This window comes from Octodon degus, unplaced genomic scaffold, assembly GCF_000260255.1.
Source record: "Octodon degus isolate 3935 unplaced genomic scaffold, OctDeg1.0 scaffold00191, whole genome shotgun sequence".
Classification (NCBI taxonomy): Eukaryota; Metazoa; Chordata; class Mammalia; order Rodentia; family Octodontidae; genus Octodon; species Octodon degus.
This window is the reverse complement of record NW_004524767.1, coordinates 1,261,321-1,274,660: the sequence shown is the minus strand read 5'-3', so window position 1 is coordinate 1,274,660 and position 13,340 is coordinate 1,261,321. Positions and strand designations below refer to the sequence as shown.

The window sequence follows — 13,340 nt, the reverse complement described above, 5'->3', positions numbered from 1 at the left end:
CAATTAACCACGAGGAAGAATGTATGCTATGTGTTAATTATTGAAACTGTCCTACCAATTTGGTTTGTAACTGTCTCATTGCTGTTTCTCAATAAAATTATGGAAAAAAAAAATCAACATACAGCTAAGTGAGGTTTACAGAATTCCAACTAACAATTCTGAAAAAAGAAACTCCCCAAGACATATCTCAGTCAAAATCCCAGATGTCTAATGAGAAGACAGAAACAGTATGGGAATGCACATGTGTAACCCCTGCACTGGCATGGCTGAGGCAGGATGACCACCATGAATTTGATGCCAGCCTGACCTATACAGTGAGACCCTGTCTTAAAAGAGATGAGACAAGACAGAATTTAACATGGAACCAGTAAGGCTGGTAAGAAAGCTCAGTAGAATAAGTGCTTGCCTGGCAAGCACAAGGTCCTGAGTTCAATCCCCGGTACCACACACACACACACACACACACACACACAAACCATGGAACTGGTAGACACCCAGAGAAGAAAAGGCAATCCTGGTGCAACAAGGGCAAAACAAAAACCATCACAACCCTGGACTTCAGGTTACACACCACCACTACAGTGATAAATACAGCACATTACTGGCAGTGAAAAAGACATGTGGATAAATGAAACAGAATAAAAAGATGCAGAAACAACTCCAGACATATTTAGTTATTTGGTGCTTGACAAAGGGGGAAAACCAACCTTGGAAGAAAGATAGCCTCTTCAAAATCGTGGATGGAAAACTGACTACCCACATGCAGAAGGTTGAAGCTAGATCAACATCTCTCACCATGTACTCAGCTAAAACCAAAATGGATCAATGATCTAAATTTTAAAACAGAAACATTTAACCTACTGAAAGATAAAGTAGGTAAAAGTTTTGAAGTCATACGAGTAGTCAAAGACTTTTTGCACTGAACCCAATGACACAAGAAATAATACCAAGACCCAACAAATAAAATTGTATCAAATTAAAAGCTTCTGCACAGCAAAGGAAACAACCAACAATATGAGGGTTTTTTTTTTTTCTTCCTCGAATGCCTTCAGGGCACTTTTGGCCAGCGGGAGAGTTGTGAGGTTTGAACTCCAGGAACCTGAGGCTGACAGCTTTGTGGAAGCAGCCACTTAAAGGACTGAGCTAGGGCCAGGCCCCCACAACCAACAATATGAAAAGACAATCTACAGAATATGAAAAATTTTGCCAGCTACGCTTCGGACAGAAGCATAGGGAAAAAGAACAAAAATTTTAGGGAAAAGGAACAAAAATGATGTTGGATGTGTCATGTACCCATAATGAAATGTAATCATTACATACTGCAAACATGAACTAAAAAACAATAATGAAGAGATGGAAAAATAGCTAAAGACAGGGGAGGGTGAAAAGTAAAAAGAGAAGAATAAAAAGACTCAAGATTGGGAGGCTAAGGCAGGAAGATCGCCACAAGTTCAAAGGCAGCCTCAACTATATAGCAACACTTGGTCTCAAAAAACAAACAAAGCAAAATGAAAACAAATAATCAACATATAATATGTTAAGTATATGCCTTAAAAAAATGTAACATGTCCAAGAAACATGCTATAGTTATGAAAAAAAAAAACCCTAATACAAACTCCATAGAAAGTAGGGATAATTTTTATTTTACAATATTGCATATAGTTACAAAAGTAAATGTCCCAATCATACACTGTTTTATATACAGTGGGAGTGTGTATACATCTATATATCTACATATACATAGATACAGATACACACACACACACATATATATTTACACATCCACCACTATTTAACCTTGCCTCGTCGTTTCATCTCTTTATTTGGGTAAAAAGAAGTATACTTTCCTCATTCCGGAGATTTTTGATGTTGTAATAATTGCCTAAGGAAAAAAATAATAAATTTATTTCCAGAGAAGTCATTTATTTTTAAGTAGTCAGCATCTAACAGTTATAATACATAATAAAAAATAAAAACAATTCATATAATTCAAAGTAACTCTTGCTTAAATCCACAAACTCAAAAGATCACAAGAGTTAACTACCACCTACTGAACTAGATATGGCTTAAAAGATTATAAAACTTTAAACAGTTCTGTAACAAATGTATAGAATGCAGGCAAAGAAAATCTCATTCTGAAAGCAATTTACATGAAATCTTTGGAATTGCTGCAAATTCCTCAAAATCAGATACATATGTTTCATTCATACATAATGAAGTGTAAAAGGTAGAGTTTAAATAAAATTTTAAAACCTCTTAATTTTAAAAAGGCAATGCTGGGCATGGTGGTACACTGTTGTTATCCCAGCACTCAGGAAACTGAGGCAGAAGGATTGTTAAGAATTCAAGGCCAGCTTGGGCTACAAAGCAAGACCCTGTCTCAAATAAATAGGCAAATGGTGCTACTAACAGTAAGGTAATAAACAATAGCAAAAGTGAAATTATAGATGGACAGCATTTTTATTATTATTATTGTGATTTTCTATACATTCAAAACTGATAAAACTTAACTTAAGCTTCACTGGTATAAAGTTTTTTCTGTTTTATTCACTTATCCTTCTAGAGTAAATCTTGGCCATAGTAAATAGTTACTGATATTTATTGGGTGAATAAATTGAAGTAATTACTTCCAATGACTTAGGTTCTTCAGTTACCTGTTCTGTGTCTTTAAAATAATCCACCAAAAACAGTTTGGGTATATAATGTCTTAGAGATAACATAGTGAAAACGCATCCTGGAATGCAATATACCACCTAGTCTTTTAGATTTAACAATAAATGACTCTTAGTTATTATGTATAAAAACCTTAACACCTAATGAGAAAATAAAATATGTACCAAAGTGTGTTAGTATTTGTTATATCATACTTTTTTTGGACCACTCTAGTCTATGTGAAGTAAAATGTCTACAGTTAGTCTTACCTGAAGGAATATAGAATGAATCTCCAGTAGCTATTATATAAGGTGTTTCATGTAAGGTACACAAAAGGTCACCAACATTAACATAAAAAACCTATAAAATTAAAAATAAAAATTTCATTTCAAATTGAATCAAAAATTTACTCCAAAAATTCTTAAAGGAAATACAGTAGGCAGACTAGTGGCTTCCCATAGATATCAATGTGCTAAGAACCTGTAAACATGAAGAAGGGAAATTTAAGTTTTCCAAATGTGTCCTATCTATAGACATGAGTCCTTAAAAATAAAGAACTTTCTCCTGAAAGTAAAAAAAAAAAAAAAGAAAAGAAAAGAAAAGAGACAAAAAAAGAATCTAAAGCAGAAAAAGATTTTCACTGTAGATAATAGTAAGGACAGGCCATAAACCAAAAAACATGGGCTATTTCTAGAACTTTAGAAGGACATCATGATCAACAGCTACTGATCAAATGAGGACCTCATACTTATAACCTCATGGAACTAAATCCTGCCACCCATACAAATAAAACTGCAAGAAATAAGTAGGTTTACCCTCTGAAGGGCCAGAAAAGAATACAGACTGCCAATATCTTGATTCCATCGCTAATCATAAGGGAAATGCAAACTGAAATCAAAATGATATCACCTCACCCTAGTAAAAAAAAATAACAAGACTAAAAGCTAAATTTGGCAAGGCTACAGAAAAAAACAGAATCCTTGGATACCGTTGATAGGAACATAAGTTAGTACAACCAAATGGAAAACATTATTGAAGTTTCTCAAAAATTAAAAGTAGATCCACTTTTAAAATCCAGCCATCCCATAATAGAGTATATGTCTAAAGGAAATGAAATCAGTATGTTGACTAGACATCTGCACTCACATCTTCATTGCAACACTACTAAAAGAACAGCCAAGAAACTGAGTCAAAATGTTGTATGTACCATGGAATTCTACTCAACGTTAAAAAAAAAATGAAATCCTTCCACACATGGTATTATGAATGAAACTGTAAAATCGTGATAAATACAATAGGCCATGCTCAGAACGAGCACTACCACATCATCTTACTCATTCTTTAAAATGCTGATCTTATCAAGAGAGCAGAATGGTGAATGCCAAAGGCAGTGGAGTAGGAGGTCATAAGATTGATTAATCGATACTAAATTACATTTAAATAAAAAAATTCCTTTTTTTATACTACTGCATAATGAGGTTACTATAGTTAACAATGAGGTACTATACGTCTCAAAACGGAAGAAGAAATAATTTGGATAGTTTTAAACATAAAAAAAAAACGAATGATAAGTTCAGCCTAGTAGTATACTCCTATAAGCCTAGAATTCAAGAGGCTAAGGTAAGATGATTGCTGCAAGGCCAGCCTAGGCTATAGTGAGTTCAAGACCAATGTGAACTATAATGAAACTATAAAAAAAAAAAAAAAAAAAAGAAATGATGTTTGAGATAGGTGTGTTATCTGATTTAAATAATGTAAAATATATACACATATTAAAACATTACAAATTACCCTGTTTATGCATCGTTTTTACAAAAACTTAATAGTTACTTTAAAAAAGTATGATCCAAAGAAATGTTTACATTTTGGAAAAAAGATTATGAAACATACAGAAATAAACAATAAACTCCCATGTATACAAGCCTACTTCTTCATTTTGAAATAAAACCCAGGATAACTCATTTAAAAATATTTCAGGACATACTGAAATAATTAAGTACTTTTAAATATATAATTATATTGTTATACCTAAAAATAAATTCATATTTAATCATCAGTATTCAAATTTGTGTAATTTTGGGGGTTTTTGGTACCAGGAATAAACTCAGGAGCTTGCACTTGCCAAATGCTGCACATATACCCTGGCCCTTTTAACTGTATCTTATGCAACATCACACTTTCAAGGGTTTGTTTGTGTTAGGATCCAAGTAAAAGCCATACACAGAGTGGCTGGTTAAATTGTTTACTCAATGCTAGTAGTCTAAATCAGGAACAGTTTCTGGAGATGCAGCTGACTGTCATGCCTGGGAATGGTACTAGTGAACAGAACCAGGGAAGCTTCTAAGTATCTTACAACATAAGCCTATCACAAAAAAAAAAAAAAAGAAAACATAAAAGAGACAGAGACAGAGACAGAGACAGAGACAGAGACAGAGAGAGAGAGAGAGAGAGAGAGAGAGAGAGAGAGAGAGAGAGAGAGAGAGCACAAATCTTAATAGCACTATCATTAAAAACTGGATAAATGGGTTCTCACTGGCTCTCAAGTTCCTTTACTGAACAAATGAAGCAATTTATCATAAAAATCTCACAGTGTATCCTGCTAATATTGCCAGGTATCATTCTTTATTTAAACTGGTAGCTCAGTCTATAGCCTGATCAGGTTCAGGTTCTGACTTTGCATTTTTAAATAAGTACAAAAACCAAAACTACCACATGCACAGTATTGTACTTTTCCATTAGGGAACACAAGCTGATTGTATTTTTTTAACATATTAGCAGCCATTGATGCTCAATGTCTAGTCTAGTAGGTTATCAAGGGTAGCAAAATGGCCATAGCTCAATTCTAACATTACTTCATTCATTACCTAGAATATTTTTATTCTTTTCCTTTTTTTTTTCTTACCCAGGGGCATGCATCATTCCTGGAAATACTGCAACGCCAGGCTGATACAGAGTGGATGGAGCAAGCTCCTATTCCATACCCCGGCTGCAAAAGTTACTTAATACATTGTCCTCAGAGGATGTATCAGCTACTAGACTGAAAAACAGATACTACACTTGATCTCAGCCAAAAAGCCAAGAAGTGAACTGGGGATTGAACTCAGTGCTTGAATAAGTGCCAGGCAAGCACTTATTCTACTGAGCTATCTGCTATCTCCCCAGCCCCAAGAAGAAATTTCTTAAATATTAATCAACTTATTTCTCCAAGAAATTGATTCCTATTAGTGGCTTAGTGCCACTTCTTTGCTTTTTGAGTTTTGGATCATTATCTAATTTTAAAATTATTTTCATCCTTTGTTCTTTTTTTTTTTTTTTCCTCTTCCTAAAATTCTTATGCTGGCATATTTATTTTTCTGTTCTTCACATCTTTTAACTTTGTATGTTTTATTTTTAATCTCTTTTTTGTTGTCTTATGAGAAAGTTCCACTCTCAGACTTAATGTGTTAACTATCTGTGATTTGGATGATTTGCTGGGGGCAAAGTGTACTGAGAACAGGACCCATGGCTCTCTGTTCAGGTGCTCAACCTTGGACCTTCCCCATGAAGATAAACATCATTAAAACTCTAAGGTCTTTGTTATACAAAAGGAAATTTTAATAATGAAATATTTGGAAGCAACTGGTTTAAGACATCTACTACTGCTACTTTTTCTCATACAGATTCTCCAGTACTATGTTTTAAGAAAGTTACTGTTGTCCATTTTGCCCCTCACCATTTTTTTCAGAACAATGTAAATGTGCTTCATTTTTCTAAAAGTAAAAATATTCCTCTTACTATTAAAATAAAAACTTAGGGCTAGGGAGATAGTTCAGTAGAATAAGCGTTTGCCTGGCAAGAGCAAGGTCCTGAGTTCAATTCCCGGTGCCACCAAAAAAAAAAAAAAAAAAAAAAGAACAGAACAACTTAAAAAGACTATTTAGGAGAAACAAAAATCAGCTACAACTACCTAGGTAAAATACTATTTTTTCTACATTTTGTCATTAACATTTTAAAATTATCCAAAAACCAGAAGGAATTTTTTATCATGGATATTTTGTTTTTATGTTACCCAAAAATTTAATAAGGCTAATCTTCAAAATAATGTGCTTAAAATAATTTTAAACAGTGCCTGAAGTATGTAAGGACCACAGAACTTTATTGGATCATACAGTACAATGACTTATTCTATTATTAAGTCAAATTAAAAACACAACATTTCCATCCTGTTGCATATTATTTCTAATTTTTACAATTGTTACTTATAGTCAGTGTTACAATAAATGCAACTGCCAACTTAACTCTTGAAACTATTACCCTAAGAAAAAATTCTACAAATGACTTGTATAGCTCACAAACCATGACTTTTCTAATAATATCTACTAAAGTGGTAATTATAAAGTACCATTTGTTTTTCAGTGTAGATTCCTTTGACTATTAGCCAGGTTAAATGCTTTCAAATATTTCATTATTAAAATGTCCTTTTGTTTAACAAAGGCATTAGAGTTTTAATGATGTTTATCTTCATCATTATTCTCTTATTTTACAGGGACTATTGCTTTAAGAATACATTTTTTTATTCTTTAAATAAAATCTGGAGCTCTACATTTGAAGGTTAGATTCATCAAGCTGGGTATGGTAATACACACCTATAATTTCAGCACTTGGAAAGTAAGGCACGAGGACTGCTGTGAGTTCAAGGCCAACCTAAGTTACATAGTTATTTCAAAGCCAATCCAAACTACATATCCAAACCATATCTCAAAAAACAAAACAAAATCATTAGATTCATTAATGTTCGAATTTTTTAAATTTGGATTTTATAATTTTAATTGTAATTATTTTAAATATTTTATAATTATTTAAAATAGGATTCTACTTATACTGATGTAGTAACAAATTGCTCTTTATTTCCCTATGTGCTTTTTCCTTGTTGTTTTGGTTTGGTTTTTTTGCAGTGCTAGACATTGAGCTCAGGACTGCACTACTGAGCTATCTCCCCAGTCCAATTTGCCTTTTGTTAACATAAAAACTTTTGTGACCACTAGGAAGAATGTATGCAATGTGTTAATTATTGAAACTGTCCTACTAATTTGGTTTGAAACTGTCTCATTGCTATTTGTTCCTCAATAAAATTATGGGGGAAAAAAAACCCTTTTATGAATCTTATTTCTCCCTTTTGAGCTTAATTATCAAAAAACTTTTGAATGCAATTCTTTCATAATTTAGGACTTCAGGTTCCTGAAATATCACATATTTAATGAGCAATGCCTCTTAGGTATGACATTTTTAAAACGATAGCACATCCCAAATTTAATGTTTTTCAATTCTACAGGTTGTAAGTTTATTTTCACATAAACAAACATTCCTCAAACCAATGTCACAGAGACACAGTATGTATCTCCCAACAGGATATGAAACAAGAGGGGAAAGACTGTTCCACCTTAAATCCCTTTGTAACTTTAGTCCGTAATGTTACTTAACACTTACTGAAGTTACTGGGTTTTTTATTTTGTTTTTAGGGGTTTTGGTGTAGGGTCTCACAATGCAGCTCAAACTCATAGTGACCCTTCTGTTTTCAGCCTCCCTAGTACTAGGGTTACAGGCATACACCACCACACCTAGACTTTATTGCTGGCTCAACACACCGCCCCCTTTGCCGCCCCCCAGAGGGGGATCAGCATGTGGTACCAGGGATCAAACCCTGGCCCTACGCTTGCCTAAGCAAGTACTCAGATCACTGCAGAAGCTACTGTTAATCCTGACTTTATCACTGACTCTTTCAGTGACTGCTAAAGTCTAACTTGTTTCTCAAGGAACAAAAAAAAAAAAAATTAAAAAATAAAAAATGTAACAACAAGAGAAAAAAAGAGAAGGAATAGACCTAATCTAATCTCTTTAATCCCTCTCAGCTCTAAAATTCTAATGCTTTTTATTCTAAGATTCCTTTAAGTAAAACCATTCCTTAAACCTCTGAATCTCAAGACTACAGTGTTATGTATAAAAAAAGTTCTTTTGTGGGCCAGAGAAATAGCTCAGGGGCTTCAGGGCCTTCCTGGCAAGCAAAAGGTCGTGAGTTCAATCGCCGGTACTGCAAATAACTAAATAACATTAAAATCAAAATTGAAAAAGGTTCTTTCAAAGAACCATTAGTTCATTGTCTCTAAGCTCAGTTAACAAAGAACAATTTCACTACAGTCCTGAAAGAGGAGTTCATTACTAAGGAAACAGCATTTTAATGCTTCATCAAACCCAACAAATCAGAGTTGAACCTAGAACAAAACATACATGGAGAAATATACTCACCAGTATATCCTCACCAACATACTGCTTGCCTTTTTCTTCATAAGGTCCTAATATCAATTTTCCAGTAGAAAAAAAAGGTGTATCCAATGTTTTATATACTTTCAACTCGCCATGCTCAACAAAAAATTGGTATGTATCTCGTGGCCTTATAAGATCTAAGAAAAATATAGTAATATAAAGATAAAGATATTCAATATAACATCTGTGAACATATATAAAAGTGATTTTTAGATACAAAACCTGTCTTAGAAAACTACGTAAGACCACTGATTTTTAGAGCTGAAAGGCCACAGATCAAATCCTGCTTCTTTTCTTACAAACTTAGGGAAGTTACTTAATCTCTATCAAAGGCCACAGATCAAATCCTGCCTCTTTTCTTAAACTTAGGGAAGTTACTGTATCTCTATCAAATTTCCTTTTCTTGGGCCGGCCTAAAATAGCTCAGTGGATTAAGGTGCTTGCAAGCAGGCAAAGGGGCCACAGGTTCAATCCCCCAGCCTGCAGTGCTGGCTCTGCCCCCTGGGGAACACTGAGATGGCACTGGAGACTGGACATCGTGGGACACGCCTGTAATCTCAGCTTTTGGGAGGAAACAGGCGGATCACTACAAGTCCAATCTGGTAGTGAGACCCTGAACACCTGTTCAGGGTAGACCCTTATTCCTAAAATACAAAAAAAAAAAAAAAATTCCTTTTCTTAAAAATGTGTAATAGTTATCCTGTGTTAAAGAGTTACTATAAATATCAAGTTAATATGTATAAAGTAAAAAAAAATTGACACAAAGCACTGTTATAGTCAGCCTAATAATTTAGGAGCAATTGAGCTATAAAAGGCTCAAGTCAACAATTTCTGACATTGCCAGTCCTATGGATAACCCACTACTACTATGGACTACTGGACTATACTGGATTATTTTGCTGAATTCATGCACCTACAATATTTAAATGGCAACGGAATACCCATTTTTGACAAAACAACAATAAAAGAGGACACAAATGAAGGACTATTTTGGATCCATATATACAAAGTAGGATAGATATACAGCTACTTTTTCTTAATTCAATAAGATCTGTACTAATAGTGTTTGCAAAGGATATCATGTCCGCATCTTGTACTACGAATAACCACTATGAAGACAACAATATGCAATGTATAAATTATTGAAACTGTTCTACTAGCTTTAAAACTGCCTCATTGCTATTTGTTTCTCAAAATTAATAATAAAAAAAAAGGAATAAAGAAAAAAATAGTAATTTAGGAGCATTATTTCTCTTGTGGTTAAAATGGAAAATAAGATTAGCTAAAACATAAGAAAGTATTCATGTCTTTAGAAGTTTAACACAGCCCATGACACACAAGATAACAAATTTCCTGCTTGCTTGACTGATGGTTAAATAACAAGATTTTTATTCATAAGGTAAAAGCTACAAACAAAAAAGTTTTGTTGCACATCATGATCTCACTTTCCAACAAACTTCCCTCTTATTTACAGAACTTTCTAGACCGTTGTCAGCTTCTAATTCCATTTTGCTGGCTATCTGGGAATGTTCATTATCTCACAGAAACAGGATATAAAAAAAGGCATTGATTTTTTTAAACAAAAATTTAAGTCCTAACAATACAACTTTTTTAACCTGGTAGAATACAACAATGTTTTTATACTAAACAAAACTATACTTCTATCTTTATTGCCAAATAAATAATCTCAATAAAGAAATAATTTTGCTATCCAGCTGTGGTGGCAGACACCCGTAATCCCAGCATTGGCAAAGCCAAGGTAGGTATATTGCTGTGAGTTAAGGCTAGCCTAAACTACAAAGCAAAAGCTCATCTGGGGGCGGGGGGGGGAGAAAAGGAAAGACAGGAGAGAAGAGGGTAAGTTTTGTGAAAATGTTCAATTGTCATATGAAACCTGTTTCATAGCCAAAATTTAAGTGAAATTATTATTACAGTCTTCTTCTTTTGATCTATTTGTTCTTTCATTCAGATAATCCACAGTACTGACTAGAAAAGAGTGCTCAGAAATGCTAAGATAACGTAAAGTTCAACATGCCAATACTTGATGCAAAATACCTGTTCCTTATTATGTCTAAGATGTTTGATATGCAGATAGTGAGGTTAAGCTTAACAGCCTAAGTTGTTTGATAATAACTTCTGGATGGTTAACAACCTAAGTTTGCAGACCAAAATTAGAGAAAAAGGAAGGTTGCAAGGAAAGCCAACATTTTGGCCCTAACCTTCTAAGGTCAATTAAGACTCAGGACATATGAGAACTTGTACTGTAACGTCATATAACTCGGTAGTGTCCCAAATTTTCTGATCAAGGAGATTATGGGGCCAAAGCGGAAAGTGATCGATGACGTAGAGTGTGCCTAAGGAGAGTCACATGGAGAGAAAACACTCTCTCAGGCTTTCACAGAGAGCACACTGGCCAAGCAATGGCCGTGACTCATCCACATGGCTAACACTGACAAAGGTTCTACAATCTGAGGTACAGGATCTCAGGATAAATCCTGAGGGCATTTCACTGACATTCTCAGACCCAAAAGCTACAACTCTTGTTGCATAGGTCCTGTTTTACCTTGGTCTTAACCATCCAGTAGAAAAGTATGAAGACGAAATATAGGAAGTAAAGCCATGCTGTTATGTTGAGCTGTGGGGGACTCAGGTCAACAATTTCTGACATTGCCAGTTAAACAGAAGACCCAATGATATTATGGGCTACTGGACTCTTTTAGAATATTTTGCTGAGTTTACACACCTATAATATTCAAATAACGGAACTTAACAAAAAAAGGGTACAGATGAATGTCCACTTTGTATCTGTGTATTCAAAGTGGTTAGGATAGATATATAATTACATCTGTTTAATGAATAGAATGATTTGTTCTAATGGTGTTTGTAAATAGGATCTCAAGTCCGCATCTTGCACAGTAATTAACCACTAAGAAGAATGTATGCAGTGTGTTAATAATTGAAATTGTCCTAGCAATTTGATATGAAACTGTCTCATTGCTATTTGTTTATCAATAAAATTATGAAAAAAAAAAACTTTTTTTCTTTAAAACCCGGCCCAAAAAAAAAAGAAATGCTAAGATAGTTACTTATTTGCTGTATGTAAATACTGCCCAGTTGTTCAATATGTGAGGATAACTTAAAATCCCACCCCTCTATAACCATCTTTGCCCTCCTATGGCCTTCAAGAAACTAAAGTTTAACACCTATGTAAGTCAGGGGGAGGTTGCTAGAATCCTGAACCACTCTTCATGTCAAAATGAGGCTAGCATCTATCTGTAAAGCCAAATGATACCCTCTCCAGTCATATTTAACATCCCAAGTACCATTACCAGAATCTATAGACAAAGAAAACAGCTTATGCCCTGCCTCCAAACCCTATAAGATCCACAGTAAGAGAATATCTCAGATTCTGCCAACCAACTTGCTAGAACTCTCCACAGACAGCCCTAACTTTAATGTGTCCTCTTAATTGAAGCAAGCCTGGACCCTTTAAGAAATGGGATGTTAGTGCTGAAAAAGCTGGCAAAAGAAAAAGGACGCAGGTCAATCATCAAGCCAATGGTTTGTGCTCTTAGGATTTTCAGAATCATTCCTGATCTTACCCATGGGAATAATCTCTCTTGTTTCTGGGTCCTTTACTTGTGTTGGCTGAAAAGGATCTCCAAGGGATATATCACAATTTACCAGTAACCTACTTTCTGCAAAAGAAATATCAATGAAGTGAGAATTTGAAGTACAAACTACTTAAAATTCATCTCAATCAAAAAAGCCCAGGATAAAGCACAGCTATGAACAAGTTACAGAAGAAAATTGTCAGGGATTTAATAGTCACTTCTTGTTTATATACAAGTAATAAACAAATTTTAATTCAAATGTACAATGACTTAATACAGAAGCAAGTATTTGAAACTTCCTATTTTTTGTAAGGCCCTTATAACATGTCAAGTCTTTAACCCTGGCATTATCAAAAGGATAAATAATGTCCTACATATCCCCTAAGAGGCTGGAATTATGCAATAAACAGTAGAGAGCACTGGTGAGATAGTTTAGTGGACTAAGCACCTCCTTAGGCAAGCTCAAGGACCAGGGTTCGGTCTCTGGCACCACATGCCACACCAACCCTTCCCCTGGGCATGCTGAGCTGGGCATGGTGGCACACGCCTGTAATCCCAGTGCTGGGGAGGCTGAAAACAGAAGGATCACTACAAGTTCAAGCTGTGTAGTAACACCCTGTAGGAAATACATATAAATAAAGATGGGGCATAGTGGCACGTGCCTATAATCCCAGATCTTGGGAAGCTGTAAACCTGTGGATCACTATGAATCTAATCTAGTACTGAGACCCTGAACACCCTGTAGACCTTTCCCTTAAAAAAAAAAAAAAAAAA

General features: G+C 34.6%; 1 protein-coding gene and 1 non-coding gene across 3 annotated transcripts in view; both read right to left on the bottom strand.

Moving 5' to 3' along the window:
• Nucleotides 1–1,643: 1,643 nt before the first annotated feature.
• The window catches only part of Cenpc (centromere protein C), a 65,065-nt gene continuing 53,368 nt past the window's right edge, over nt 1,644–13,340 (bottom strand). For both annotated transcript variants that reach the window (XM_023704195.1, XM_023704196.1), the window contains 4 exons: nt 12,555–12,650; nt 8,935–9,089; nt 2,922–3,012; nt 1,644–1,882 (listed from right to left, as the gene is read on the bottom strand). In XM_023704195.1, coding sequence (XP_023559963.1) covers nt 1,812–1,882; nt 2,922–3,012; nt 8,935–9,089; nt 12,555–12,650 — 413 coding nt within the window. In that variant the 3' untranslated portion in view covers nt 1,644–1,811. The remainder of the gene's footprint in view (nt 1,883–2,921; nt 3,013–8,934; nt 9,090–12,554; nt 12,651–13,340) is intronic.
• On the bottom strand, nt 5,558–5,739 carry LOC111813484. Its single transcript, XR_002818726.1, has one exon. It is a non-coding gene; the product is annotated as a U2 spliceosomal RNA (small nuclear RNA).